General features: G+C 55.9%; 1 protein-coding gene and 1 long non-coding RNA gene across 3 annotated transcripts; one reads left to right on the top strand and one right to left on the bottom strand.

Moving 5' to 3' along the window:
* The first annotated feature begins 1,076 nt into the window (after window positions 1-1,076).
* Window positions 1,077-4,443, top strand: ADRA2B (adrenoceptor alpha 2B). Its single transcript, XM_077843396.1, has one exon. The coding sequence runs from the start codon at window positions 1,294-1,296 to the stop codon at window positions 2,626-2,628; it is 1,335 nt and encodes a 444-aa protein (XP_077699522.1). The 5' UTR covers window positions 1,077-1,293; the 3' UTR covers window positions 2,629-4,443.
* Window positions 4,444-19,385: 14,942 nt separating this feature from the next.
* On the bottom strand, window positions 19,386-25,280 carry LOC144280897 (uncharacterized). 2 transcript variants are annotated; one of them, XR_013349316.1, is made up of 4 exons: window positions 24,933-25,280; window positions 23,744-24,040; window positions 22,589-22,707; window positions 19,386-21,280 (listed from the first exon to the last, which is right to left on the bottom strand). It is a non-coding gene; the product is annotated as an uncharacterized LOC144280897 (long non-coding RNA). The 2 variants fall into 2 exon arrangements; XR_013349315.1 differs by having other exon boundaries at window positions 23,744-24,037.
* Window positions 25,281-25,590: the final 310 nt, after the last annotated feature.

Below are 25,590 nucleotides of genomic sequence, written 5' to 3'. Positions count from 1 at the left end.
AAAGGGATGCTCCTACCTTCCTAGCTGCCCCCGACACCCACTTTTTCTGAGTTGTGTTAAAAAGCTGAGACTGGAGTCCAAGCCAGTCTTCCTCTTACCTTTTTGCCTTTAGGGAAGGAAACCGAGAGAGCTGCGGGGGGAACAGGAAGGCTGACGTCCTAAATCTTTGAGCACTCGCTTTCCCCACCGGCCTTGGGAACCTCCTCAGGGCCCCCCAGGACGCTGCGACCGGCGGGGCCTCCCGGGTGCCCGCGAGCTGCAGACAGCGGGCGGCGGCAGGGGGCGCCCGCGACCCGGCCACGCGCCTCCCAAGGCCCCGCAGGTCCGACGGGGTCCGGTCGCGGCAAGGAAGCCCTCGGGGAGGGGGCGCCGGGCAGTCTCCCCGCTCCCCCCACCCCATCCACTCGGCTTGCTTCTCCGGCGCCGAGTGGGAGGTGTGGTTCATTACGCCCCGGGGCCCCACCCAGCCACCTCTCCTTGGGGCCGCTGGGCGGCGGGGGCAGGGAGCAGCCGGCGCCCACCGTCCTGGATGCGGGGCTCGGGCCGGGTCTGCAGGAGAGAGGTCCCGCCTCGGTCCCAGCTCCCCGTTCGCTCCTGCAAGCATCCTTCCCGGAGTCCCGAGGACCCCAGACGCCGGTCTCCCCGACTTCCCGCGGCGCGGAGGCCGGGAGGAGGAGGGGCGGGAGCGCCCGGGCAGGGGCGCGGGGCGCGGGGCGCGGGGCGGCTGCGGCGGGCCGGGCCTCCCGCCAGGCGCACCTTCCGCGCACCCCGGGTCCGCCCGGCCGCGCCCGCCCCGCCTCCCCCCCTCCCTGCCCGCCTCCCTGCCCGCCTCCCTGCCCGCCTCCCGTCTCCTCCCTCCTGCGCGCTCGCCCTCCTCGCATTCCCCTGCCGCGGCGGGCTGCCTGCAGGCGCGGCTCCCGGCTAAGCCCGCGCGCCGACCCCGACAACCGGGGCGCGCCCCCCGCCCGGCCCCGCGCCCCCGCGCCCCCGCGCCCCCGCGCGCGTCCCGCAGCCTCGGAGCGGGAGGGCTCAACTTTCCTCCGGTCCCGGGCGGGGCGGGGCGGGGCGGGGCCGGCAGCGGGCAACTTGGAGAACTTCTCCGGGGAGGACGGCGGGGACGCCGGTACCGGTGGAAGAGGATGTAGGAGGGCGGCGGCTGGCCCCTTCCCGCCCGGCCATGGGGCTCCAGCGCCTCCTGCGCCGCCGGGGGGCCGCGCCTCCCGTCTAGCCTCGCCCCGCAGGACGGTGCCGCCCCCGCCGAGCGCGACCCCTCCGGGCGCGTCCCGCCCCGCCATGGACCACCAGGAGCCCTACTCGGTGCAGGCCACCGCGGCCATCGCGGCGGTCATCACGTTCCTCATCCTCTTCACCATCTTCGGCAACGCGCTGGTCATCCTGGCCGTGTTGACGAGCCGCTCGCTGCGCGCCCCGCAGAACCTGTTCCTGGTGTCGCTGGCCGCAGCCGACATCCTGGTGGCCACGCTCATCATCCCCTTCTCGCTGGCCAACGAGCTGCTGGGCTACTGGTACTTCCGGCGCACGTGGTGCGAGGTGTACTTGGCGCTCGACGTGCTCTTCTGCACCTCGTCCATCGTGCACCTGTGCGCCATCAGCCTGGACCGCTACTGGGCCGTGAGTCGCGCGCTCGAGTACAACTCCAAGCGCACCCCGCGCCGCATCAAGTGCATCATCCTCACCGTGTGGCTCATCGCAGCGGTCATCTCCCTGCCGCCGCTTATCTACAAGGGCGACCAGGGGCCCCAGCCCCGCGGGCGCCCACAGTGCAGACTCAACCAAGAAGCCTGGTACATCCTGGCCTCTAGCATCGGCTCCTTCTTTGCGCCCTGCCTCATCATGATCCTTGTCTACCTGCGCATCTACTTGATCGCCAAACGCAGTCACCGCAGAGGTCCCAGGGCCGCGGGGGGCCGCGGGGAGGGTGAGTCCAAGCAGCCGCACTCGGTCCCCACGGCAGCTTCAACCAAACTGCCGACCCTGGCCTCTCTGGCTGCTTCTGGAGAGGCCAATGGACACTCGAAGCCTACTGGGGAGAAGGAAGAGGGCGATACCTCTGAAGATCCGGGGACCCCTGCCTTGCCACCCAGCTGGTCAGCCGTTCCCAACCCAGGCCAGAGTCAGAAGGAAGGCGTGTGTGGGGCATCTCCAGAGGAGGAAGCCGAGATGGAGGAAGGGGAGGAAGAGTGTGAGCCTCAGGCCTTACCGGCGTCTCCTGCGGCAGCTTGTAGCCCACCCCTGCGGCAGCCACAGGGTTCTCGGGTGCTGGCAACTCTACGTGGCCAGGTGCTCCTGGGCAGGGGTGTGGGCACCACGAGCGGGCAGTGGTGGCGTCGGCGGGCACAGCTGACCAGGGAGAAGCGGTTCACCTTTGTGCTGGCCGTGGTCATTGGTGTTTTTGTGCTCTGCTGGTTCCCTTTCTTCTTCAGCTACAGCCTGGGTGCCATCTGCCCACAGCACTGCAAGGTGCCCCATGGTCTCTTCCAGTTCTTCTTCTGGATTGGCTACTGTAACAGCTCGCTGAACCCTGTCATCTATACCATCTTTAACCAGGACTTTCGCCGTGCCTTCCGAAGGATCCTCTGCCGCCAGTGGACCCAGACGGCATGGTGAGAGCCACCTGCCCGCCACCCATGTGGGGTTGGTGCCAGGTGGCACCAGGGCCACTCTGATTCTTCCCTGTTTTATGTGGCCACCTCGCTGGGGCTTTCTGGTCCTGCAGACCTCATCTTGGGAGCCCCCTGGGAGGGGCAGGGGCAGGGGTGCTGTTAGCAGGGGTCCATCTGAAGCCTCTAAAGCCAGGCCAGGATAGAGCACTTCCCTCCCAGTACCCCAAAGCCCCTGCAAGCCCATGAGTGGGCTTTCCTTTTCTCCAGGACCCTGTGTTTCCTGGCTGGTCACTTGCTTGTGGTGGTTTTGTTTCTCATCTTCCCCTGGTAAAGAGCAGGAAGCCAGCCTTCCACTTTTCCCAGGAGGACGTGCTGCTGAGGAGGAGACAGAACTGAGGGATCCACGTTGGATGCCCATGGTCCCCATCAGGTCCTGGGTGGGGGATGTTATGGTCTGGCACGGTTTCTGGGCCTTCTTCCCTTTCCACCTACTTTTGGATTTGTAGCCCCTTTAAGGGCCAGAACCTTTTCTGGAATCGTTTTCCTCACCGGGCACCCTCTGGGAGGTGGGCATGTACCAGTGGATGCCTCGCCTTGGTGGGGTGGTCTGGAGGCCTGGCCTCTGCCTCAACAGGAGATCCCCCTGATCACTAGCATTCACCCCCTGCAAAAACCTGGCAACAATGGTTTGCCGCCTACTTGCTGCAGGAAGATGAAAGCCTTTGCAGAAAGCTTTGAGCTCCATGGGGAAACGCACTAGAGAACCAGAAAATGTGATTATTTGGTGACATAAAAAGCCCCTTTCTCTGTGTTTACCACCACCTGTCTTCCTGTAGACTTTTGTTCTGTGCTTGGGGTGTGTGAATTCTTACCCCAAACTGGAAGGGGGGAATGATAGAACCACTATTTCAGTCTAAGGATTTCTTCGAGAACGCATTCTTGTGCCTGCAAGGGTTTAGTTATTCTGCTGCATGACAACTTCTCGACATTTCACCTACAACACTATGGGGGTTTTCAGTGGCTTGGGCCCCGCAATGGGGGAAAAGTCTTTTGTCATCAAGCAGGCTAATTGTTTCCCCACAATAGCTAAAAATACCCACACCATGGGAGCAGTCTGGGGTGAGAGCCTGGGGTGGGTGACAGAGCTCCTGGGTGTGGTGCTGGGGCTAGAACAGGTGAATGAGGGCCCTGTGGACTCCTGCAGGAGCCTCCCACCAGAGCGCCCAGGCCAGGGCTCCAAGCCCCCAATGGGTCCCTGTGATGTATAACCGACCCTACCCTGGGTGGGGGCCAGTTGGCCATCTCTGACCCAGCCCCATTGCTCTATCCCCCTGATGGGGCTCCAGGGGCCTCTCCCTCCTGGTTGTCTCCCCATCCCAGGACCCGAAAACCAGAGCACTTGGGAGCATTTGAAGGACGTTTCCCCTTCTCCAAGGAGTGGCCCTGCTTTGACATTAAGCCAGCAGGTATCTAGTATTGGCACAGTGGCACTCTGGTGGGCCTGGCCAGATTTGGAGAAGTCCTGAGAGAGTTTTCTGGGGTGCAGGGAATGGAGAAGACCAAAGAATCCCTTCTGGGAATAGGGACTCCCTCAAGCTCAGTGTAAAGCCTGGGCATGGTCTTGGGGCGAGGCTGGGGAGGCTGGGGCCAGGGGAATGGCTGACGTGTGACATCTGCTGACTGGTCTTGTGTGTGTCCCATGGGACTCCTGCAATTGTGGCTGCCTGTGGCCCCCTTGTTGTGATATGCAGGTGTTTTTGTTTTGTTTTGTTTTTTTAAAGTCCGAGCTATTTTATCAATAAAGGATATTTTGTAATAATTGAGCTGTGTCCTTGTTGCCCAAAGGCTGCCAAGAGTAATTATTTCTCAGCTACTTGCATAGTATCTCTAAGCATGGGCTCCCTCCCAGGGCCACTTGCCCTTTCCTCCCCTAGGCGTGGCTGCCTGGTACCTACTTACCTGCCCACCTGCTTTGTCCACTCAGCATCCCTTATTGCAAGTCAGTGGGATGAGAGTGGCCAGAGTAGCCTGAGACTGGCTGCTTGCCAAAGGAGGAGAAGAAGGGCTTCCCAGAGGAGGGGGTCTTGGGGGAAGAACAGGAGTACGCCAAGAAGCAAGATAGGAGAGGTGTTTATGACAAGGGACAGCATGTGCCAAGGGTGTGGTTTGGTGGATTCGAGATGGTTTGAGAGTCAGCCTGAAGTTAGCCCTGCCTTGTGGTCAGGTGTGGCGGCTGGGGGCCAGAGCAGGTCATCGGACACCACCCACAGGGGGCAGGAGGAACATGGGAGGAAGGGCAGGATGGTAACCGAGAGTGCTTTCAGCTGCTGCCTTCCATGAGGGCAGGAGAATGGACTAGAGCTGCTCTGCTCCGGCCTCTCCCACACTATGATTTGGTCACAAACACCAGAGTTGGAAGATCTGCAGATATCACTCCTATCAATCTCTTTGTTTCTCAAATGAGGCCTTTGAGACCCCAGGGCCACCCAGGGAGTTGGGTGAGGAGTTGGTCCACCAGGCATCCCGTTCTACCTCAGTGAGGGTAGCCTCTGAGGCCCAAGCCAGGTTGGCCTGGTTCTGAGGGCAGAGGAGGCCCCGGGGAGGGGTGAGGCCTGGGAAGGAAGGGCAGAGGGAGGAGCGGTGAGGCCCCAGGGTATGGTGGTAAGAGGCCATCTCCCATATCCAGGATTCACATTTCCCAGGGCCATGGCTTCCACCACAGGTGACCGATGGAGACTCCTATGTATCCACCATTGCTGGTGGACACGGGGACTTGATGAGAAACCACATCCTGGCCTGAGGAGCTCCCAGCAATTCCTACCAGCCTGGCTTTCCAAAGCCAGGGCCCTGAGCCTGATGAGGGTAGATTAAAGCAGCCCATTTGTTCCCATTTACTGAGCCAATCACTTTTCTGGCACTTTGTCTAATTACCTTGTGTAATCTTCATGCCCACTGTGTAAAAGTAGTATCAGCCCATTTTATTCAGGGGAAACTGAGGCTCAGAAAGTTGTACTGACTTGCCAGAGGTCACCCACGAGACCACACTGTCAGTGTTACCTGAGGGTCTGTGAGGGGTGGGCCCCTGTGCCTGGGGGAAGAGCCTCCTGCCCAGATGGTGGCAGAGAGTAACCTCTGCTGGAGCTGGACAGCTGGCAGCCCGTTTTGAATACTAATATTGAATATCTTAGTTCCTCAATCCTCACAATCTTGCTAGGTGGGGCCATTTTGCCAAAGAGGACACTGAGGCTCAAGGTCACCCAGTTGGGTCCCTGAATCGCAAAGCTTCGTGGTCCTCTTGCTCTCGTTCAGTAGTGCTAGCTGCTGGGGGACTCGGAACCTGCTGTTGGCGGGGTTCAGTAGGTGGTGGTGGGGTGACGGACCGCTCCCGTCTGTCACGGCCTCAGAACATGTAAGCGATGGTACGTGTGTCCCGCAGGTTGTCCATTCCTGACAGCTCAGGCCAAACCCCGGATTTTATTCAGGAAGTGACTGGAGCCCAGAGAGAGATGACTCACCTGGACCACCCCCCCAACCCGCCCCAGGCACACGGTGGCAGAGCTGGCCTGGAACGCAGGTTGCCCGTCGCTGCCCACCATTCCACGCCATCCTACCCGAGGGGAGGTATCCAGACTCAAGGAATGACAGGCCTGCATTCGGGAAACATCTGGGACAGTTTGCTGTATGCCGGGGCCTGTGGCAGGCTTGTTCCTATTTTGCTACTTTGTTCAGGTCTCAGATGAAGAGCCTGAGGGGCAGAGCCCCAGGGTCGGGCCATGGTCACCCGGTTTGTAGGTGGTGCAGCTAGAGCCGGATCCCAGGAGCCCTGGCTCGCAGTCTGCTTTCTCCGCCTCCTCTCACACCCCATTCCTGCTGTTCTGTGTGAGTAGTACCTACTTTTGATTTCACCCTGAGCCCATCTGAGGAAGGGGGGTGGTCGAAGAGGCGGGCACAGAGCAGCAGAGATGGGGGTGGGGGGAATAGCACGGTCCTCGGTCCTCGGGGGGGAAATCCCTCACGCACCCTGGGGGTGAGGGTAAGGGACAGGAGGCAGCAGGGAGCCTTGGCAGTTTACCAGGGGGAGGAGAGCTGCGCTGGCAGGGAGCACTTCTACCTTCTGAAGACCCTTCTATCACCTGTCTTAAGACATCCCCAGCAAAGGGAGGGACCAATTAAGAAGACAGTTAAAGAAGAGGTGGGGTGGATGGCTTGGGAAGATATCACCCCTCCAGTTTCATACACTGCGTAAGAGTCCGGGTCCTTAGATCACAGGGGACACCTGTGAAAGGGAGTCCAGTCTCAGCCTCTGCCTCAGGCCAGCTGCTGAGAAATTCAGGGCTGCTGGGAATTCCTCTTGGGGGCTTTGCTGCAGGAGGCACCCCCATCCCACCTGCTCAAAAGGTACCTGTGCCAGGAGGAGGGGGCTTGTGGTTTGTGAGTTCATTAGGCCCCCACGTCTCCCCATACTCTTCTGTGTTTGGGAAGTGGTGCTGAGAACCGGATGTGAGACCGTGGAGATGGGATTGCTGCTGGCTGGGCCTGAAAAGCCACCCACCCGCCCAGGTGGAGCTGATGCAGGGCAGCTTTGGCTTCCCGGATGCTGGCCAGGAGTTCTGCCTAGAGGGCCTGGTCGCTGTGAAGGGGTGGGCTGGTGAGGGGCTTTGTGCCAGGGAGAACTAGCACTGTCTAGTGCTAGGAGGTGGCTAAGAGTCCAAGGTCAGGCTCTCCTCTTGCCATCATTTGTCCAGCTGCCCCTGAGCAGGATTGGGTCCTTCCTGGGGCCTTGGTGCCCTGCCTGCCCATGAGGGGTTGACCCCAAGATCCCTAAGGTCCCCTAGCTTGAGGCTCCATCTCTGCTGTGCCCCCGGCTTTCTGGAAGATCCAGATTCAGAAGTTCCTGGAGTTAATCAGTTGTTCTTCAGGTCAGACTCTCAGGCAGGTTTAGGGCTGTGTTTTCTTCACTTCTGCGCCTTAGTGCAGAGGCAGGTTGGGTCTGGGGTGACTGATCCATTTGGGGCCCTCTGAGATGGGCAGTGACAGAGGAATAATGACAGCTCTGAGTCATCAGGACTAGTGCCTGATGTGCGTCATCTAAGATTAAAGCAACTACAATTGCCATTTTTATAGGAGAGGAAACTGAGGCGAGGGGGATTGAGTGCCTTGCCTGAGGTCATCCAGAGCCAGGACACCAACCCACCCAGTTTAATCTCAACTGTGTCACTAACTGGCTTCAGTATCTGCCTCCTCAGCAATGGGGGAGCAGGCGGGGGGTCGGGGGCACCCAACCCAGCAAAGCCCCTCCCTGTGCTAGCTGGAGGGCCTGCTCTGCAGAGACCCTACGGCTTGGCCTGGCCAGGGGTGTGTGTGGGGCTATCTCCCTACCTGCTGGTACCTCCATTAGAGCAGGAGCTGGGCAGGGGTGGGAAGCTCTGCTCTCTGTTAGCAGGGGAGGCGGGAGCACTCAGCTAAAATTAGATTCTGGGATTTTTCGTGCTCCTGCATCCGTCCGTCCTTCCGTCCGGCCGTGGGGAAGGCTGTTGTCAGCACGCCAGCACTGGAAGGAGCCTGGATGTCAGCTTGCACCCTCCCCAGGGCTCGCTGGCTCTGATCTTCTCACACCCTCCCCTGGCCTTTGGCCAAAGGCTCCTGCCCTTGGCTTGGCCTTGTGGCCATCTATTGATTAGCAGTGATTTCAAAGGAAGCACGCCCCCCCTCTAATACTCACCCTCTTCCCCCTGGGACTCTATCCCCCTTCCCTCCTCTCTCCCCTCTCTTCCCTTCCTCTCCTCCCCTCTCCTGGCCCTTCCCACTTCCGGGTCCTCAGAGGCTTGCTCCCCCCTTCTCTGAGTGTCCCCTCTGCCTCCTGCTAACCCTCTGACTTCAGCCTCCCCCTTGAGGATAGTCCAGGCTCTTCATGGGGCCTGCAGGCTCCTCGGGCAATTGTGGTTGCAAAGGGACCAGAACATACTAGAGTCTAAAAAAGAGCTTCCCTCCCTGGCAAGTTGGGGCTATTTCTGGCCCTGCCACAGCTCTCTGGGGTTCTTGGTGCTCTGGCAGGCGGGGGAGGTGCTGGGCCCCAGCCCCAGGGTGCGAGGGTCCTGACCTTTGGTTTCCCCAGGTCCGGGGCTGGGGGTGGGGGTGTGACCCTTCTGGAGCTGGGGAGGGGGGCGGATCTCCCATCTCCCAGCAGCCAGAGCTCAGATGCGATGTTGCTGTCTCTGCTCCCGGAGGGGCCTGGGGTGCTTCAGGAAGGAAAAGGCTGGGCCACGGCAGTGTGGGTGGCAGTGTGGGACCCAGGTGTCCCAGTTCTCACCCAAGGCCGGCTGCAGCTGGGAGACAGGGAGCGTGGGAGGCTGCCTGAGTCTGCTGCTGGGGTCCCTGGACACTGAAGGGGGGTGGTGGTGAGGGTTAAACCCAGCCCTCCCTCCCAGTATGGGAAGGGGCTGGCGTGGGGAGCCCCAGGCAGCCGCCTCCACTAGGTCCCTGGGTGATCTCCATCAGCCCCCCGGCTGCTGCTCTGATACAGCTGTCATGGCTGCACATCTGGGCAGGCTCTGGCCTCTCCGCCCCGTGCTGGCCTGGCAGCTGGGGTTGGGGGGTGTGCAGGACTGGTGACTGTTTCAAAGATTTCCTCCGCTGTGGCAGAAATGTTGGCCAGGGGCCAGAGGCTCGGGTCATGGTCCCAGTAGGACCATCAAATTGCTCGGTGACCTTGGGCAAATCCCTTCATCTCTCTGGGCTTCAAATTCCTCATTGTCAGAAAAAGGAGTTGGACAGGAGCGTGTTCACATGATGTCCTGGGTTCTGCCCTAAGAACTGCTGGGCAGGGGCAGAGTTGGGGGGACAATCAATGGCCTCTTGTCCTCACCCTACCCCTGCTTTTTTCTACTTATCCATTTTCAAGAAGCAGCTCCCCCTTCCGCTCCCCACTTCCGCATGAACTTCAGAAGGATCACCTCCAAAGACATTCCTCCATGGCAGCCCGGGAGCTGGTGGGACAGCGGAGTGGACTGTGGCGGCCAGCATACCTTGACCCGGGCCAGAGCTGGGCAGGAAGAGGGGAAAGGGGTGCAGGGGCACGAGGGGGCTGATCCTCCCAAGAGGATGCAAGCAAGGCGAGGATGATTCAAGGGTCACCCGGCCCACACAGGTGAATGGCCTACTCTGCTGCTTCTGAGTCCCATCGCCTGGTTGGAGCAGATGTTGTTGCTCTCTGTGTTCCAGGAGGCCCAAGGTCCCTCCACCTGCAGAGCATGAAGCCACCCTGCGGCCCCCACCCATCATACGCATCAGGACATGCTGTGCCTCACCTGGTCCCTCCCGATCAAACACTTACCCCCTTTCCTGCTGTAAGTTTTCCTGGCATTATGACCAGCTAGCATGCTGGATATGCCACTCACCTGTCTGTTCCTTGTCTTCACTCCCTACTAGAATGTGAGCGCCGAGGATTGCGATCGTTAACTGGCCTACTGTGTATCCCAGGCCTGACCACGCCCGACACATAGTGACAATGTAAGTGCTGGCCTATTTGGCCAGCTGCCCCAACACCAGTCTCCAGGGGTGTTGAAATATCCCTGGAAACATGATGGGGGGCAGAAAACCATAATTAGGAAACCTCCTCCCAGGGAGGGAGGAAGAGTGGACAAGAGGGTGGGAAGTTAGAGCCTCAAGACATGGTCTCAAACTATAACAGGTGTTGGTTATTGTTTGGGGGCCAGGTGGGCTGTGAGTCCCCCCGAAGCATGGCTGTGGTTTGACTGGGGGGAGTGTGTATGTCTGGGGCCCAGGGGGATTTCTGGGGACCACAGAGGTGGGTAGAGGCCGCCTCTAGTGATGCCCTCCACCTCCCACTCTCCGCCCTGTGCCCATCTTCGCTGTGGTCATAGGAGGGACAGCCGCTCCACGACCAGTAGAGTGGAGGACCCAATGTCTGGGAGAGAGACAACACCACGCTGCACCCTAGAGGAGAGTGGGGGACCTTTTGGGGATCCAAGGGGCAAGGAAGAGGCCCCCAACACTGAGCACTGAGGGATGGAGGGCAGCAGCAGAACCTTTGAAATTCCTGGAGGGAAGGCAGGGCAAAAGGGGTGGTTGCTGGGGGAGGGCAGGAAGCCAAGAAGGAGGCCTCTGCAGAGGTCGTGGCTGGTGTCTCAGGCAGGAGGGGAGTGGAAGGGGGAGCAGGGGGGGCCACACTGTCCCTGCTATGGCTTGGGTGTGGGTTTGCTCACGATCTGAGGTACCTTCTGGCCCCAGGCTGCCCCCCAGGGACAGGGGACAGGGTGGGGTGAGGCCCAGGGCCAGCAGCCCTGCTCTAGAGGCAGCAGACTAAAAATAAGTAGGGATGTCAGGGTCTCCTGGCTCCAGGAAGTGGGGAAGAATGATGAGTGTCAGGAGGAGGACGAGGAGGAGGCGAAGGGGAGGAGACAGTCACAGCTGAAGGCGGCCAGCAAACTTGTTTATTTTCTTCTCTCTGGCCTGAAGTCTCTCAGGCTGCTGCTCCCTGGGCTTGGGTGAGGGGCACTGGTCTCCACGGACCTGCAGGCGTCCCCAAACTCCTGGCCACATGCCGAGGACCCCATTTCCTGCACATTCCTTTGAGACTCTGTTAGTGGAGAGCAGGAGATGGGAGCTCTGTGGGTAAAGGCAAAAGAGACCAGGTTACAAAGACCATGTTGGGAGGAAGAGAATAAACCCTGTGCATCAAATGTCATTTCTCCCCTTCTGTTCTGCACATGCAGGTAGTTTAGGGACTTGTCTCAGTCACGGGGCTGGCTTCTCTTGGAGCCACACCAGAGCCCAGGACAGCCTGCAGGCTTCTGCAGGTGACTTCAGCCTAGATATGACACAACTGCCCACAGGGCCCTTGAAAGAACAGGCAGCAGGAGGGCATACGATGGGGGTAAAGCCCATCTGCAGGTGTGCTAATGGGGCTGTAGGTATGGTGCAAGGTGTGAGGGCAAGGTGGCACCCATCTTAGCTCACCTGCCAGGCTTCCAGACACTTTGGGGGCATGGCTTATTGGCGACCTGCTTTCCCCTCCACCCTGCTCTCCAGAAGTTGGGAGCAGCTTCTCAGATGCCAGGGTAAATGTGGTGGGCCCTGTCCTCTCTGCCCCCTGCTCTGTGGCAAAGGCCAGTGAGGTGCTCACCTCTCATCCTGGCTGCAGAGCTCATCAGAGTGACATAGATACAGACCCTCTTGTCCTGATCCTGGGAGTCCTGACCTCTGGCCTGGGTGGGCTTCAGCAGGTGTGGCTTGTTCTCTATCCCCTCAGGCCTCCTTACCTACTCCCAGCACCAGCTCTGCTAGATGTGGTCTGGATCGAGCCTGTGACCAGGACAGCCTTCTTTCCCTCCACCCTCCTTCCTGTCCTCATGCAGAAGAGCCCCTGTTGGGGCGAACCCTGAGCACCCAGAAGTCACAGTTCACTCCACTGTCCTTGAGTCTCAGTGCAGAGCCACTCTTGCTCCACTGAACGCCTGTCGCTGTTTATCTGCACCGTCGTGTGGTCATAGTTGGCCTGGGCAGTATGAGAGGGCAGTGAGGTCCTCAGGAGGGGGCTGGACTTAGGACCTGTGCCACCTAGCTGCAGGGACATGCTGCATCCAGCAGCCATGGGAAAGAGTCCAGGGTGGACAAGCAGCTTGCAGGAGGGACCCCCATGCAGCCCCCTTTATTCCTTCTCCTTGATTACTCCCCCTCCTCTTGGTTTCATCAAGTTTGTTGATAAATTCTCTAGAAGGGCTCAAAATCCTCAGCCCTGCCTCACCAACAACAGCTCCATCCCATTAGAGACCCTGCCCCCCTCACTCACATGTACAGGCACGGGTGCCCTCCTTCTCCTCAAGCCCCACTCCCCAGTGGCAGGCAGCCCAGACCCTCTGAAAGCCCCTGGCCCCTTGGCCCTCTTCCCTCCCAACTGGGTCATGCTCTAGCCCTGGCTGGCCTTTCCAGATTCTGGCGGTTGTTTTAGGGAGGCCCTGATCTGGGTCTCATCCTTGAGGAAGCTCCCTTGGGATTGGCCTGGGGGTGTTAAGAGGGCCTCTGCTGTCACCCTGACGCCAGCCAGGCAGAGTTCTGGGTCCAGGGCAGAGAGCCCTGAAGGCCTGTGAAAGGCCAGAGCCTTATCCTCCCAGAGACTAGGATCACTAACAAACATGCCCTCCTGCCGAGGCCAAGCATGTACTTCCTGCTGCCCTAGGATTGCCTGACTAGGGCTAGGCCACTCCTTCCCCTGCCCTGGGTGAGCTCTGGGGACTGGGATGTCCCACTACCCCTCGGCCTGGCAGGCCTGAGGTAGACATCTGTCTAGAGGCTCTGTGGATATGAGGCCAATAGCCCAGAGGATGGAAAGAGGAAGTACAGCTGTGGACATCACGGGCTTCCTGGTGGGGGCTGCCCTGGGCTGCTGGGAGCTGGATGGGAGCGCTGGCCTGTGAGCCTCCCCAGGCCCTCAGACTCAGGACCCCTGACAGACAGGGTCCAGGCCCTGCAGTCACCCTGCAGGCAAGCTCCTGAATTCCCCCCATACTGGGGTACCCAATGAGTTGCTTTGCCACCCTGCTACCAGCTTGATCAGGCCTGGAACAGCTCCGGAGCAGATAGCTGCTCAAAACAGGGCATCTGTTCCTGATCCAGTGGGCTCCTTGGGCAAGTCACTTCACTCTGAGCCTGTTTCCTCGGGTATAAAATGGACAGAATGATCTCCAGACAAAATGAGATGTCTGTAGAGAGCCAGGTTCACTGAACATTTTCAGTAACACGTCCCCTCCCCTTCGTCTCCCCTACAAATACTGCCTCTGACCCTTTCCAGCAGGTGATGGAGGTGAGGTGCTCAGAAATAGCCTGTCTCTCGGCCAGCCCAGGCTCAGCCTTGTTCCCAGGAGTCATCCAGGGAGGGCTGTGCAGAGCAACAAAATTGCATTCAGATCCTGGCTTATTTGCTATGTGACCTCAGAAAAGTTTCTCAACTTCGGAGTTTTCTATTGTCATCCATAACATGAGGTCCCTGCAGTACCGCACTCAGAGGGCTGTGGAGAAAGTTACGCTCAAATGCTTGTCACGGAGTCCATGCTGGCAGGCCCAAGTAACCCAGAAGGTGGGCTCCAGGGCAGGCTTCTGGACTGGGAAGGCCCTGGCTAGGCCAAGACTGAGGTAAGGGTCTGGGATGGGGCAGCAGCAGAGGGGGCCCTGGGGCTGCCTCCAAGATCACCCCTTCCTCCCCAGCTGCAGCACCAGCTAGGGCTGCCACCTCTTCTCTCTGTTATTCACCAGTAATTACCCTAAATGCTATATCTGTTGTCATGACAACATATTACCCATCCTTAGGTAAAAGCCCTCTTTGCAGGGGAGGCAGGCTGTCTCCAGCTCCCTGAGCGCCATCACTGCCCCTGAAGCCCCCCCGCCCCCGGGGGTTCCCCTGCTTGTCCCCTCTCTCCCTCCCTCCCGTTTTGTCCTTTCAGAGAGGTCACTCCTGTTTTCTAAATTCCCAGAATTTTTCTGTTACTTTTGTTCTTGGTCTCAGTTTGCAACTGTGGGCCTCCTTTCTCCCTTCATTTCCTCTCGGCTCTCCTTCCTTCTCTACTCTTCTCATTCCTTCTCCTGGATCCTGGCCTCTTTCTTGGTTTCCCCCTGTCTCCATCTCCCTCTCTCTCTCTCTCTCCCTCCTTCTTCTCTTTCCCCTTGAGTGCAGGGGGATAGCATAAAGGCAGGTGGGGACAGGGGGCTGTTGCCCAGGATGGGTATGCTCTGCAGGGCCCCAGGAAGCCTGTGGGACTGTGTGGGTCTGGGCATAGGGGAGCCCAGGTCAGGCATGCCCCAAAAACTTCTGGCCTGGGAGGTGTGTGGCCAGGAAGGCTTCCAACTGCTTCTCTTTTTTTCTTTTTTTAAGATTTTAAATTTATTTATTCATAAGAGACACACACACACAGAGGGGCAGAGACATAGGCAGAGGGAGAAGCAGGTTCCCTGTGGGGAGCCCAACGAAGGACTCATCCCAGGATCCTGGGATGGCGCCCTGAGCTGGAGGCAGAGACTCAACCACTGAGCCACCCAGGCGTCCCAACCTCCAACTGCTTCTGAAGAAGGGTGGACCAAAGGAGTGGTCCTTATCCCTCCCTCGCCTCCTCCAACCCCTGTCTCTTCCTCTCTGGGCCTCCAGCTCTAAGGCTGCCCTAGCTGGGGACTTGCACACGTCCTGAGTGCTCACTACACGCTCAGCACCATCATCACAGCATCTGTATAAGAAACCTTGCAACAGGGGATCCCTGGGTGGCTCAGTGGTTTAGCGCCTGCCTTTGGCCCAGGGCTCGATCCTCCCGGCATGGAGCCTGCTTCTCCCTCCTCCTGTGTCTCTGTCTCTGTCTCTCTCTATGTCTATCAAGAATCAATCAATCAACCTTAAAAAAAAAAAAAAAAAAAAAAAAAAAGAAGCCTTGCAACAATCCCAGGATGTAAGGGTATTTATTCTGTGGTACAAGCCATGAAGTGAAAGATCAGAGGAGTCAAGCAAGTTGCTCAAGGCTGCAGAGCTGGTTGGTAGAGGAGGCTGGATTTGAAACTCCATTCCACTGCAATGCTCTTAACCATGACACTGTAATCATACTATTTATGGAGTGTTCACTGTGTGTAGGGCACTGAGCGTTTAGTAATGGCTGGAATTCATGTCACCCTCACAGCAAGCCCACACACTGGAACCATGAGCATCGATTTACCAGTGAGGGAGTCAGGCCTCAGGGAGGTGAAGTAATTCTGCAAGGTTACTCTGTGATCAGAGATGCATCAGAATTTGAACCCAGATCTCTCTCCCTCTAGAGCCTGGGCTCTCAACTCTGAGTGCTGGTGCCCCCTTCCTCCTCTCTTATGGGGAAGAGGCCACAGAAGAGAGGGACGAGGACGTGGGCTTCACATGCATGCAAGTCCCTCCTCTTTCTCGATCCCCTGTAAATTTCCCCTGGGCCCAGCCAGGGATGTTTTTGGGAATCAGAGAAGGAAGCCAGAAGGCAATAGGCAGCATCCTCTTCTTTGCTGGGTTCCATGCAAGGCAGAGGGAGTTCCAGATACCAGGAGAGGCCTCCAAATCCTATAGCTTCTTGTGGGTCTCCAAGGTAACCACACCACCCCAAGTACCCCTGGGGATCTTTCCACCAGACCCAACACCCCAGGATCTTGGGGGAAGTGTGGGTAGGAAGCCTGATGTGGCTGAAGCGCCAGCCTCTGGGCACGCTCTCTTGGCCTGGGCACAGCCCTGCTAGCCCTGTTGCTCTGGTCCCTAGAGAGCAAGCAGCTTGGGCCTTGGAACATGCTGTCCTGGAGTGCGGCTGTCGGGATGATGGAAAGGCAGGTTATTTTTAACAGCGGAGACTCAGTCCCGGACAGAGCCTCTTCCTCACTGGGGGAAGAGACCGCCAGAGAGGGTGGGGACGCAAACTCCGGGTGCTCCTGTCTTATCCCCCCCCCTTCTCTTTCCCCTCACTCCTGGGCCTGAGAGTCCAGCTGTCCTCTATGAGGGAGGGCCTGGCAGCGGTGGGCACCTCCGAAGTAGGTCCCTCCTCTGGAAGCCGCAGGTCTGGGAGCTCGTCAGAGCTCGCGCTGTGCCACATCAGCCCTGCAGGGAGGCCAGGCCTGCCCCATCGAGCACCCAGCAATTCCGGAACCCCTTCTCTTTCCGTGCTTCGGAGGGAAGTAGCTCTTTCTCAAAAATCCCCCCGCCCTTCTAGCTTGAGCTGGAACCACTCTATGAGTGAGTGTGGGCCCCACCGGGTCCCAAGCCTCTTCAGACATCTCAGAGCTCACTCCTACTTGTCCGAACACTCTATGTATTGGGTCCTGCAATGAGCCAGGTGTGTGTTGAGCACCTGGCCTGTGTTCCTCCCTCCCTTTGAACCATTCACCCAGCTGAGGATGGGTGGAAATGCCTTACCCACTCCCATCTGGATGCTAAACTTTTCAGTTCTTAGAATGACCCTCTCCTGCTCTCCTGTGTCTCTACATAGAGGGGTCCTTTTAGGACTTTCAAAGGACACACCATTACTTCTCACAGAGCCTCATATAAGAGCAGCCTGCTGCCTGAAGTGAGTACTAGGCTGGGAGGCCATGGCTTGATAGCTACCCTGCTCTGCTGCCACCTGTGTGGAATGAGTCCCTCCTCCTCTCTGGCCCTGAGTCTTATCACTGAGGCCAGGGCAATGTGGGAGAAAATGTTCCTCAAGACCCTTCTTGCTTGAGGCCCAGATTGAGTCCACTCTGTGGTTCAGGCCTGACCACCAGGTCAAGGAGATGGTTGCGGGGCAAAAGTGCCAGTTACGATGTGCCCCCACTGCCATGTCAGCCCCCTTCCATCCCCTCTATGCACTCAGAAGGGCCTCCAAGAAAGATAACCCAGGTCAGATAGGAAAGTGCACAGCTCCCACGGGTATAGCTCAAGACCCATATGTATATGTATATGCCACCCACATCAAGGTAGAGCAGGGGCACCTGGGTGGCTCAGTCAGTTAAGCCTCCAACTCGATTTCAACCCAGGTCATGATCTCGGGGTGCTGGCCCCACGTTGGACTCTGCTTGGGGATTCTCTCCCTTTGCCTCTGCCACTCCCCACCACTTATGCACTCACGCCCTCTCTCTCTAAAATAAATTTAAAAATCTTTAAGAAAAAAAAAGTGGTACAGAGCATTTCCTTTATCCCAGAAAGTCTCTTGTCCCCCTTCCCAGCCAACATCCCCCAGGAGAGAACATCATTCTGATTTCTAGCACCATAGATCAGTCTTGCCTCCTCTAGAACTTTCATATACATGTAATCAAAACACATCTATTCTTTTGTGTCTGGCTTCTATTGATCAATATTACATCTGGGAGAGCTGTCCAGACTGTCTCAGCATTGGTCCAATACCACAATTTATTTATTCATTCCCTGTCGATGGACATGTGGATGGTTTCCAGTTTTTGACAACTATAAATAAAGCCAATATGAATGTTCATGGATGTGTTTTTGGTGGGCACGTGCACTCATTTCTTTTGGGTAAATATCTAAGAGTAGAATTACTGGGTCATAAGATAAAGATTTATCTGTAGTGGAGGTTGCCAATCAGGTTTTCAAAATGACTCTATCAGGACACAAGGGTGGCTCAGTGGTTGAGCCTTTGCTCAGGTTGTGATCCCGAGGTCCTGGGAGCAAGTCCTGCATCAGGCTCTCCATGGGAAGCCTCTCCCTCTGCCTGTGTCTCTGCCTCTCTCTCTGTGTCTCTAATGAATAAAATAAAATAAAATAAAATAAAATAAAATAAAATAAAATAAAATAAAATCTTTTTAAAAAAGTGACTCTACCAATTCCACTTCTGTCAGCAGTGGCAGAGAGTTCCTGCTCTCCCACATCCTCACCAGCACTCAGCAGTGGGAGAGAGTTCCTGCTGTCCCACATCCTCACCAGCACTTTAGGCCAGTCTGTTAAGTGTGTAGTGGCATCTCCTTGTGGTTTTAATTTGTATTTTCCTATTGACTAATGATGTTGAGCACGTTTTCATGTGCTTATGCACCATTCAGATATCTTCTTTTATAAAGAGCATGTTCAAGTCTTTTGCTCATTTAAAAAATTGGGTTGTCTTTTCCTTATTGATTCATAGGAGTTCTTTATGTACTGAATATAAGTATTTTGTCAGAAAATGTCTTTTTTGTTGAGGTGAAATTCACGTAACATAAAATTCGCCATTTGAAAGTGTACAGTTTAGTGGCATTTAATACATCCGCAATCTTGTGTGACCATCTCCTCTATTTTGTTCTAAAACATTTTCATCTCTCTGAAAGGAAAACTCACTCCCACGAAGCAGTTACTCTCCATTTCTCTCTCCTGCTCACTCCCTCCCCTCAACCATGAATCTACTTTCTGTCTCCATGGATTTACCAATCCTGCATATTTCATATAAATGGAATCATACAGGGGTGCCTGACTGGCTCAGTCAGTACAGTATGAAACTCTTACTCTTGGAGTTGTGAGTTTGAGCCCCATGTTGGGTGTGGAGATTACTTAAAAATAAAATCTTTAAAAAAAACGGAATTGTATAATATGTAACCCTTTACAGCTAGCATCTTTCACTTAGCATGGTTTTTTCCAGGTTCATCCACACTGTGGCAGATATCAGAACTCCATTTGTTTTTATGGTTGATTATTATCCCATTGAATGGATATTACTACATTTTTAAAAATCCATTCATCAAGTGATGGGCATTTAGGTTGTTTCCACCTTTAGACTGCTGTGAATAGTGTTCTTTTTAAAAATTTTTTTAAAAATTCAATTAACATAAAGTGTATTATTAGTTTCAGAAGTAGAGTTCAGTGATTTATCAGTTGTATATAACACCCAGTGCTCATTACATAACCCAGTGAATAGTACTCTTAAGAACACTTGTGTACCTGTTTTCAATTCTTCCGGGTATATATCTAGGAGTGAAATTGCTGGGTTGTATGGTAATTCTATGTTTATATTTTTGAGGAACTGTCAGACTGTTTTCTAAAGCAGCTGCCCTGTTCTACATTCCTACCAACAGTGTATGAGGGTTCCAATTCCTCCACATTAACAGAACTTTTTACTGTTCATTTAAAAACTTCTAACAATTCTAGACAGTGTGAAATGGTATCTCGTGGTGGTTTTGATTTGTATTTCCCTGACAGCTAGTGATGTTCAACATCTTCACATGTGCTTGTTGGCCATTTATATATCTTCTTTGGAGAAATGTCTGTTCAGATTTTTTGCCCATCTTTTAGGTGGACTATTTATCTTTTCATTATTGATTTGTAAGGGTTCTTTATATATTCTGGAAACTAGATTCTTTTCAAATCTGTAAGTATTTGATTTATAAATACCCTTTCCCATTCTGTAGGCTTTCTTTTCACTTTCTTGATGATGCACAAAAGTTTATTTTTTTAAGATTTTATTTATTTATTCATGAGAGACACAGAGAGAGAGGCAGAGACATAGGCAGAGGGAGAAGCAGGATCCATGCAGAGAGCCTGATGGGGGACTCGATCCCAGGACCTCAGGATCATGACCTGAGCCAAAGGCAGACACTCAATCACTGAGCCACCCAGGTGCCTCAGATGCACAAAAGTTTTAAAAAATTTTTGATGAAGCCAAATTCTTCTGTGTTTTTCTTTTGTTGCTTGTGCTTTCAGTGTTATGTCTAAGAAATCATTGCCAAATCCAAGATCATGAATATTTTCTCCTATGTTTTCTTCCAAGAGTTTTATAGGGTTAGCCTTTATTTACGCATTTTGAGTTAATTTTTGTATGTGCTGTAAGGCAGGGGATGACCACCTTCATTCTTTGGCAGATAGATATTCTGTTGTCCCAGAACCATTTATCAAAAAGATTATTCTTTTCTCATGGAACAATCTTGGCACCCTTGTTGCAAATAAATTAACTATAGATATATGAGTTTATTTCTGGACTCTCAGTTCTATCCCATTAGTCTATGATTCTATCCTTATGCCAGAACCACACTGTCTGGATTGTCAAAAGTATTTTTGTTCCCTGAAGAAGACAGGATTATCGTCTTTGCACTTGCTGTTCTCTTTGCCTAGAATGTTCTTCCCTTCAGTTTTACAGGGCTCCTTTTTGTTATTAAGACCTTCTGGAAATGTTTCCTTACAGAAGCTTCCCTCTGTCACTCTCCATCACATGCTATATTTTATTTTCTTTATAATACTTATTGTGTTTGAATTTGTAAACTCCATGAGAGCAGAGTCTTCTGTCCTAGTTACTGGAATGAGGTGCCTGCACACAATAGGTGCTTAGAATATTACTGAATGGACAGTTTGCTTTTCCCTACACTGCAATGCCCTTCATCACTGCAGCACCGATTTCAATGTTCCTTGTCTTTTAATAGCCCATCCAAGTGCCACCTGTAGACTTCCCAGGCTGTCTTTGTTGATGGGACTGTTGGTGCCTCTCCTCTGTCACAGGGAAGGTTGGACAAGCCAGATTCCTGCATTAAAGGGAAGCTCCCTGAGGGCAGGGCCCCACCTTCACATCCTCACCCACACCCCAGAGCTTGTAGAGAGAGCCCTTGCTGTGGACAGGATCTGGTCTTGACCTGGGTCTGGGTACAGAGGACTGGATGAAGGCAAGTTTAGGTGAGGGATTTACCCAAGCTTGGTGACCATTGGGTAGAAGGATTTAAGCCAAGAGACAAAGTCAAAGATGATTTTGTAGCTTTTAGCCTCAGCGTACAGGACGGTCATCATTCTCAGGTTGGACATGTGTAATTTAAGTAGCGGACCTGGTGTAGAGGCCACTGGTGAGTTCAGCTTTCCACACATTCACTTGGAGTCCACTGCAAAGTGGACAGAGTGCCAGGAGGTGGCCAGGATCCCGGGCAACCAGAGTGGGAGGCGACAGGGTCAGCTTTTGAGGACCATGAGCCCACGTGTGGTCTGCACTGGAGGCATGGGATCCTCACAACCATGCAAGTTCGGCTATGTTGGCCCATGTACACTCCAGGAAGCTGAAGTTCAGAGAGGTGAAGCAACTGGCCCAGGGGCACATGGCTTTTCAATTAGGGCCAGAATGACACCCAGGTCTCTGATTCTGAAGGTTGCCTGTCCCGGCAAGGCTAGTGTTACTTCGGCCAGAGGACCGCCCTGGACCTCTGTTCCCCAGAGACAACAGCTGAAGGCAGAGAGACAAGGCAGGTCAAGGCTCAGATATGGAGGAGGAGGTGCCCATAACTGCGGCACCTGTAACTGTATGTGAAGGAGTTTGAATATAGGGAATTTTCATGTAGGGCTGGCTTAGAGATGAGACCTCCTTACATCAAGTGGCTGAAGTGAGGAGACATCCTAAGACTGGGCCTCCCATTGGCCTCTCATACTTCTCTCATGTCCTCTTCTTCAGCCCCTCTCAACCTCCCCTTCCTCTCTTCTAGGGACAGAGGGCACTCAGAGCCCACCCCGAGGCGAGCCTCTCACTGCCAGCTTGCCCTGCCTCCCGGCCAGCCAGCTGAAATCCTCCGGGGTGGGGGGGGTGTGCTTCCACGAGTAGGAGGCAGACATCTGGCTTGCCAGTGCTCCTGGGTGGCGTGAGGGGTGGAGGTAACAACATCCTTGGCTCCTGGGGGACCCACCTACCGTGTGCAGCTCCCTTAGACAGAAGCTGCCTTCCCTTTGCTCCTGTCCACTGGGTTGGAGCTCCAAGTCCATTCATCAGCTGATTTCACCCTCCCAGACCTGAGGGGCAGGTTGTATCCGCAGACAAGACACCCCCCGCACCCCCACCAAGAGCCGAGCTCTCCTCCCGAGGGGTGACTGGAGTGGGAGAGCACAGAGAGAGGACAGAAGGCTGAGGACGGGGCAAGGCCAAGAGGGGAAGAGATAGCATTTCTGCTCTAGCCCTTGTTGCTGTGTGACCTTAGGCAAGCTTCCTGCCCTCTCTGGGCAGCCATCCATCATCTGTGGATTGAGGAAGCACAGTGCTCACAGCTCATTCATGGTAAGGTGAGGTAATGCAAGTTGAGCCTGAGAATAGGCCTGCCCATGGCTAGCACTGGGGGGCCGGGGTGGTTGTTATGGCAGCCAGTGTGGTTAGCTGGGAGGCTGTGATGGGGAATGAGACAAGGGAGGGGAAGAGCCAGGAGCTGTGGTCAGGGGTGGGGGGGGGGCAAGGAGAAGTCCTGCAAGAGTCCCACCTCCCCCCACTCAGTGAGAAGCCTGGGAGGGGCTGTGGGGAGAGAGGGTCTCCAGGGGACAAAGAAAGGAGAGGTATTGTCACCAGGCTGTGTAGGAACAGAAAGGGGTATGAGGAGGTTTACAGAGGCTGACATGTACCTAGACACCAGGTGGCCCACCCACATCAGGAAATACCTGTCTTCCTCAGGCAATGAAGAGCCAAGATCCAGGGCCGGATGACTTACATGCCCCACCGATGCTTTCCCCTGAGGAGGGACACCCCCAGCCTCCCCAGCGGCCCCACCTCACCCACCCCTTTGTGTCTTGCTGCAAGGTCCTGTCCTAATGAGGCTGCTGGGAGATGGTTTCCCCGCAGGGCACACTTGATCTAGGTTAATGGCTCCTCATTGGGCCTGAGTGATGTCCCGGCGCCTGCAATGAACCAAACGTGGTTATCAGTCCCTCTGTCCTTGCCGGCTCCCAGACACAATAGAATTACAGCTACACGTCCACCCTCTCAGAGCAAGGGCAGCCTTCCCTGAGCTGTCCTTCGGGGTGGGGCTGTGGTGTCCTGCCCAGGGCCCCTGCGGAGCCCCGGGGACTGAGGCTTCCATGATGGGCTGGGACAGAGGAGGATGAACAGCAGAGCAGGGGGCCAGAGATGCAACTCTGGGTCACCGGGGACCCTGGATGGTCACATAACCTAACCCCCCACCCCCTCCGCCTCCACCTAGCAGAATTCTCTCCCTAGAACCCAGACTTACCCAGGGCACTTCCCTGCTTAAAGGCTTAAAGTGGCTCCTCACTGCCCAAGGAGAAAGTCCAGACACCTTGGTTGGTGCTGGAGACTCACATTTGGCCCGCAGCCTTCCGGGGCTCTTTCTTCCCCACCCTGGCATGTGAACCACCCCAGCTGCTTGCCATGTAGCCAAAGGTGCCTCTTCCTCCAGAGTGTGCGGGAGGCAGTACCCTACAGGTAAGGACACAGACTCCAGGCCAATTGCTCAGGGATGAGTGATCCAGTATCCCTGACATCCTTGTGTTCCTCTTCTTCCTGAGGGCCCAGTAGACCACATTTCCTGTCCCCTGGACCTAAGGATGAATCGGGCCAGTGGGAAGGGGGCAGAAGAGACACATGTCACTTCCACTTAGCCCATAAAAGTCTCCTATGGGCACTTCAACTCAATTTCTGCTCTGCAGCAACCTCCAAGGCCACGGGCTAGACACAGTGTGGTACCAGAGGACAAATGGAACCTGGGTCCCTGAGTCACAGCTGGGAGGAGGGGTGCCTGACTCGCACAGGACCGTGGAGTGAGCAAGAAATCAGTGTGCACTAAGCCATGGAGGTTTGGGGGTTCTTTGTTATGACAGTTCACCCACCCTGACTGATTAGGGTCTTGGGGCTAACTATGGGCCAGTCAGGAACATAAGGCTCAGTCTTGCCATCTGTGAAATGAGATAGTAATACCTTGCAGAATTAGGCGGTGAGGGGATGGCAGGCACTTGATAAGCTCTCAGAAGCTGAAGCCATCTGACATCATCCCTAAGCCTTCCCGGTGCCTGGCCTCCTTGCCCCAGCCTCCGCCGCTCCGGGAGGCCTTTCGGAGCCCCTTTCAGGTTCCCGTGCCTGGGCTCGGCAGCCAGCTCGACAACGACACGTTTTTCTGGCGTCTTTCCTCACTGTGCCATTTGCAGTTGTCTGTCGGCCTGTCTCTCAGGCTAGGGCTGAGTCTGGAGGGTGACGGAGGCCCCGCACGTGCAACTACTTTGTTTATTTTTTTTTACTTTTTATTTTTTAAATTTTTTATTTATTTATGATAGTCACAGAGAGAGAGAGAGAGAGAGGCAGAGACACAGGCAGAGGGAGAAGCAGGCTCCATGCACCGGGAGCCCGACGTGGGATTCGATCCCGGGTCTCCAGGATCGCGCCCTGGGCCAAAGGCAGGCGCCAAACCGCTGCGCCACCCAGGGATCCCCGCAACTACTTTGGAAAATGGAAAAGTTGCCCAAAACTGTCAAGGAGACCCCTGTCTCCCGCCCTGGCCTCGCCCGCTCCTGGGAGCCGCAGCCACCGTGGGCCTTGGCTCTGTCTAGGCCCGAGGGCAGCCGGGCGCAGCCAGGACTCAGGTGAGCCCCGTGACCTGGGCCAGAGCCCCGCCGCCTTCCCCAGCCGCGCCACGGCCCAGACCCCGACGCCGCTGGCAGAGGGGCCGAGGACCGCGAGTTTGACCAACGGAGGCCACCAGACAGCCGGGGCTCTGACGACCAGAGCCCGGACAGAAGCCAGCCGCTCCATCTCCCCTCACGCCCTCATCTCCTGTGTCCTCCTTCCGCCCAGGGGTGGGGTCAGGAGTGTGGGGTTTCCCTCGGGCTCAGGTAAGCCCTCTTTGTCCCTGCGACAAGGGTGGGGGCAGGCCCGGAGGGGAGCTGCCCGGAGGAGGGCGTGGGAACTGGCAGAGGCGGGGAAAGCCTGTGGCCCGAGCCTGAGGCAGAAGCGCGGTGCTGAGCTCGCTGGGCCAGACCTGGCACGGCCGGGGGCACCGCTGCCACCACTGCCCCAGCTGCCGGTGGGTCTGGGAAGGGGAGCCCCGCCTCGGGCAGTGGGCGCGTGGGCTGGACCTCGAGGTGACACCTCCCCGCCCACATTTCCTCCTCACCCCTCCGCTGATGCTTTGGGCCAAGGTGGTGCCGTTGTGGAGGAGCAAGACTGGAGTGAGCCTCCAAAGTCTTTGTCCAGGAGAGGTTTGTTTCCAATTCGGCTCGGGGCAGTGATTGTCCCCAGATGAAGCCTCAGTTTCTCCTGGGGGCTACCCCAGCTGGGTGAGGATGCTCTGCGGGCGGGATTCGCCTACAGGAGCTCCCCAGGGGTCCTGGCAGCTGCCCCCCGGAGGAGCTCTGCCTCTGGGGGACCTTGGCTTTGAGGCAGCCTGGCGAGTGGCCCCTGGCCTCCTGGCTTCCCTGTCTCCGAGTCCACCTGCCCCATGAGGCGACTCCAGCCTGCAGGTCACCTGTGCAACACAGACCACACAGTGAGGAGCTGAGGCCCACTTTGTAGATCATACAAACACCATTGTGGTGACCTGTTGGGCTTCCTGGTGGAAGTGGGAGACATGCTCAGTCTCATGGCTTCTCCTCAACACGCCTGCTTCAGTCTGTCTTGTTGCTCTCTGGAAACGTTTATGGGGTTCCAATCCTCTCTCCTAGCTCAGCTCTGTCCCCACTTTGCTCCAAATGTCACTGCAGCAGCATTTCCCATGTTTGTTGGGGTTTTCGGGCCCTGTTTTAAACAGCACAACTGCCATTTATGTAACCGTT

The sequence above is a fragment of the Canis aureus genome, chromosome 12 (assembly GCF_053574225.1).
Source record: "Canis aureus isolate CA01 chromosome 12, VMU_Caureus_v.1.0, whole genome shotgun sequence".
Taxonomy (NCBI): Eukaryota; Metazoa; Chordata; class Mammalia; order Carnivora; family Canidae; genus Canis; species Canis aureus.
This window is presented reverse-complemented; position numbering and strand designations above follow the sequence as displayed.

What these genes read in the sequence shown, in the direction of transcription:
- ADRA2B (XM_077843396.1), top strand. Translation starts at nt 1,294, where the DNA reads ATGGACCACCAGGAGCCCTACTCGGTGCAGGCCACCGCGGCCATCGCG.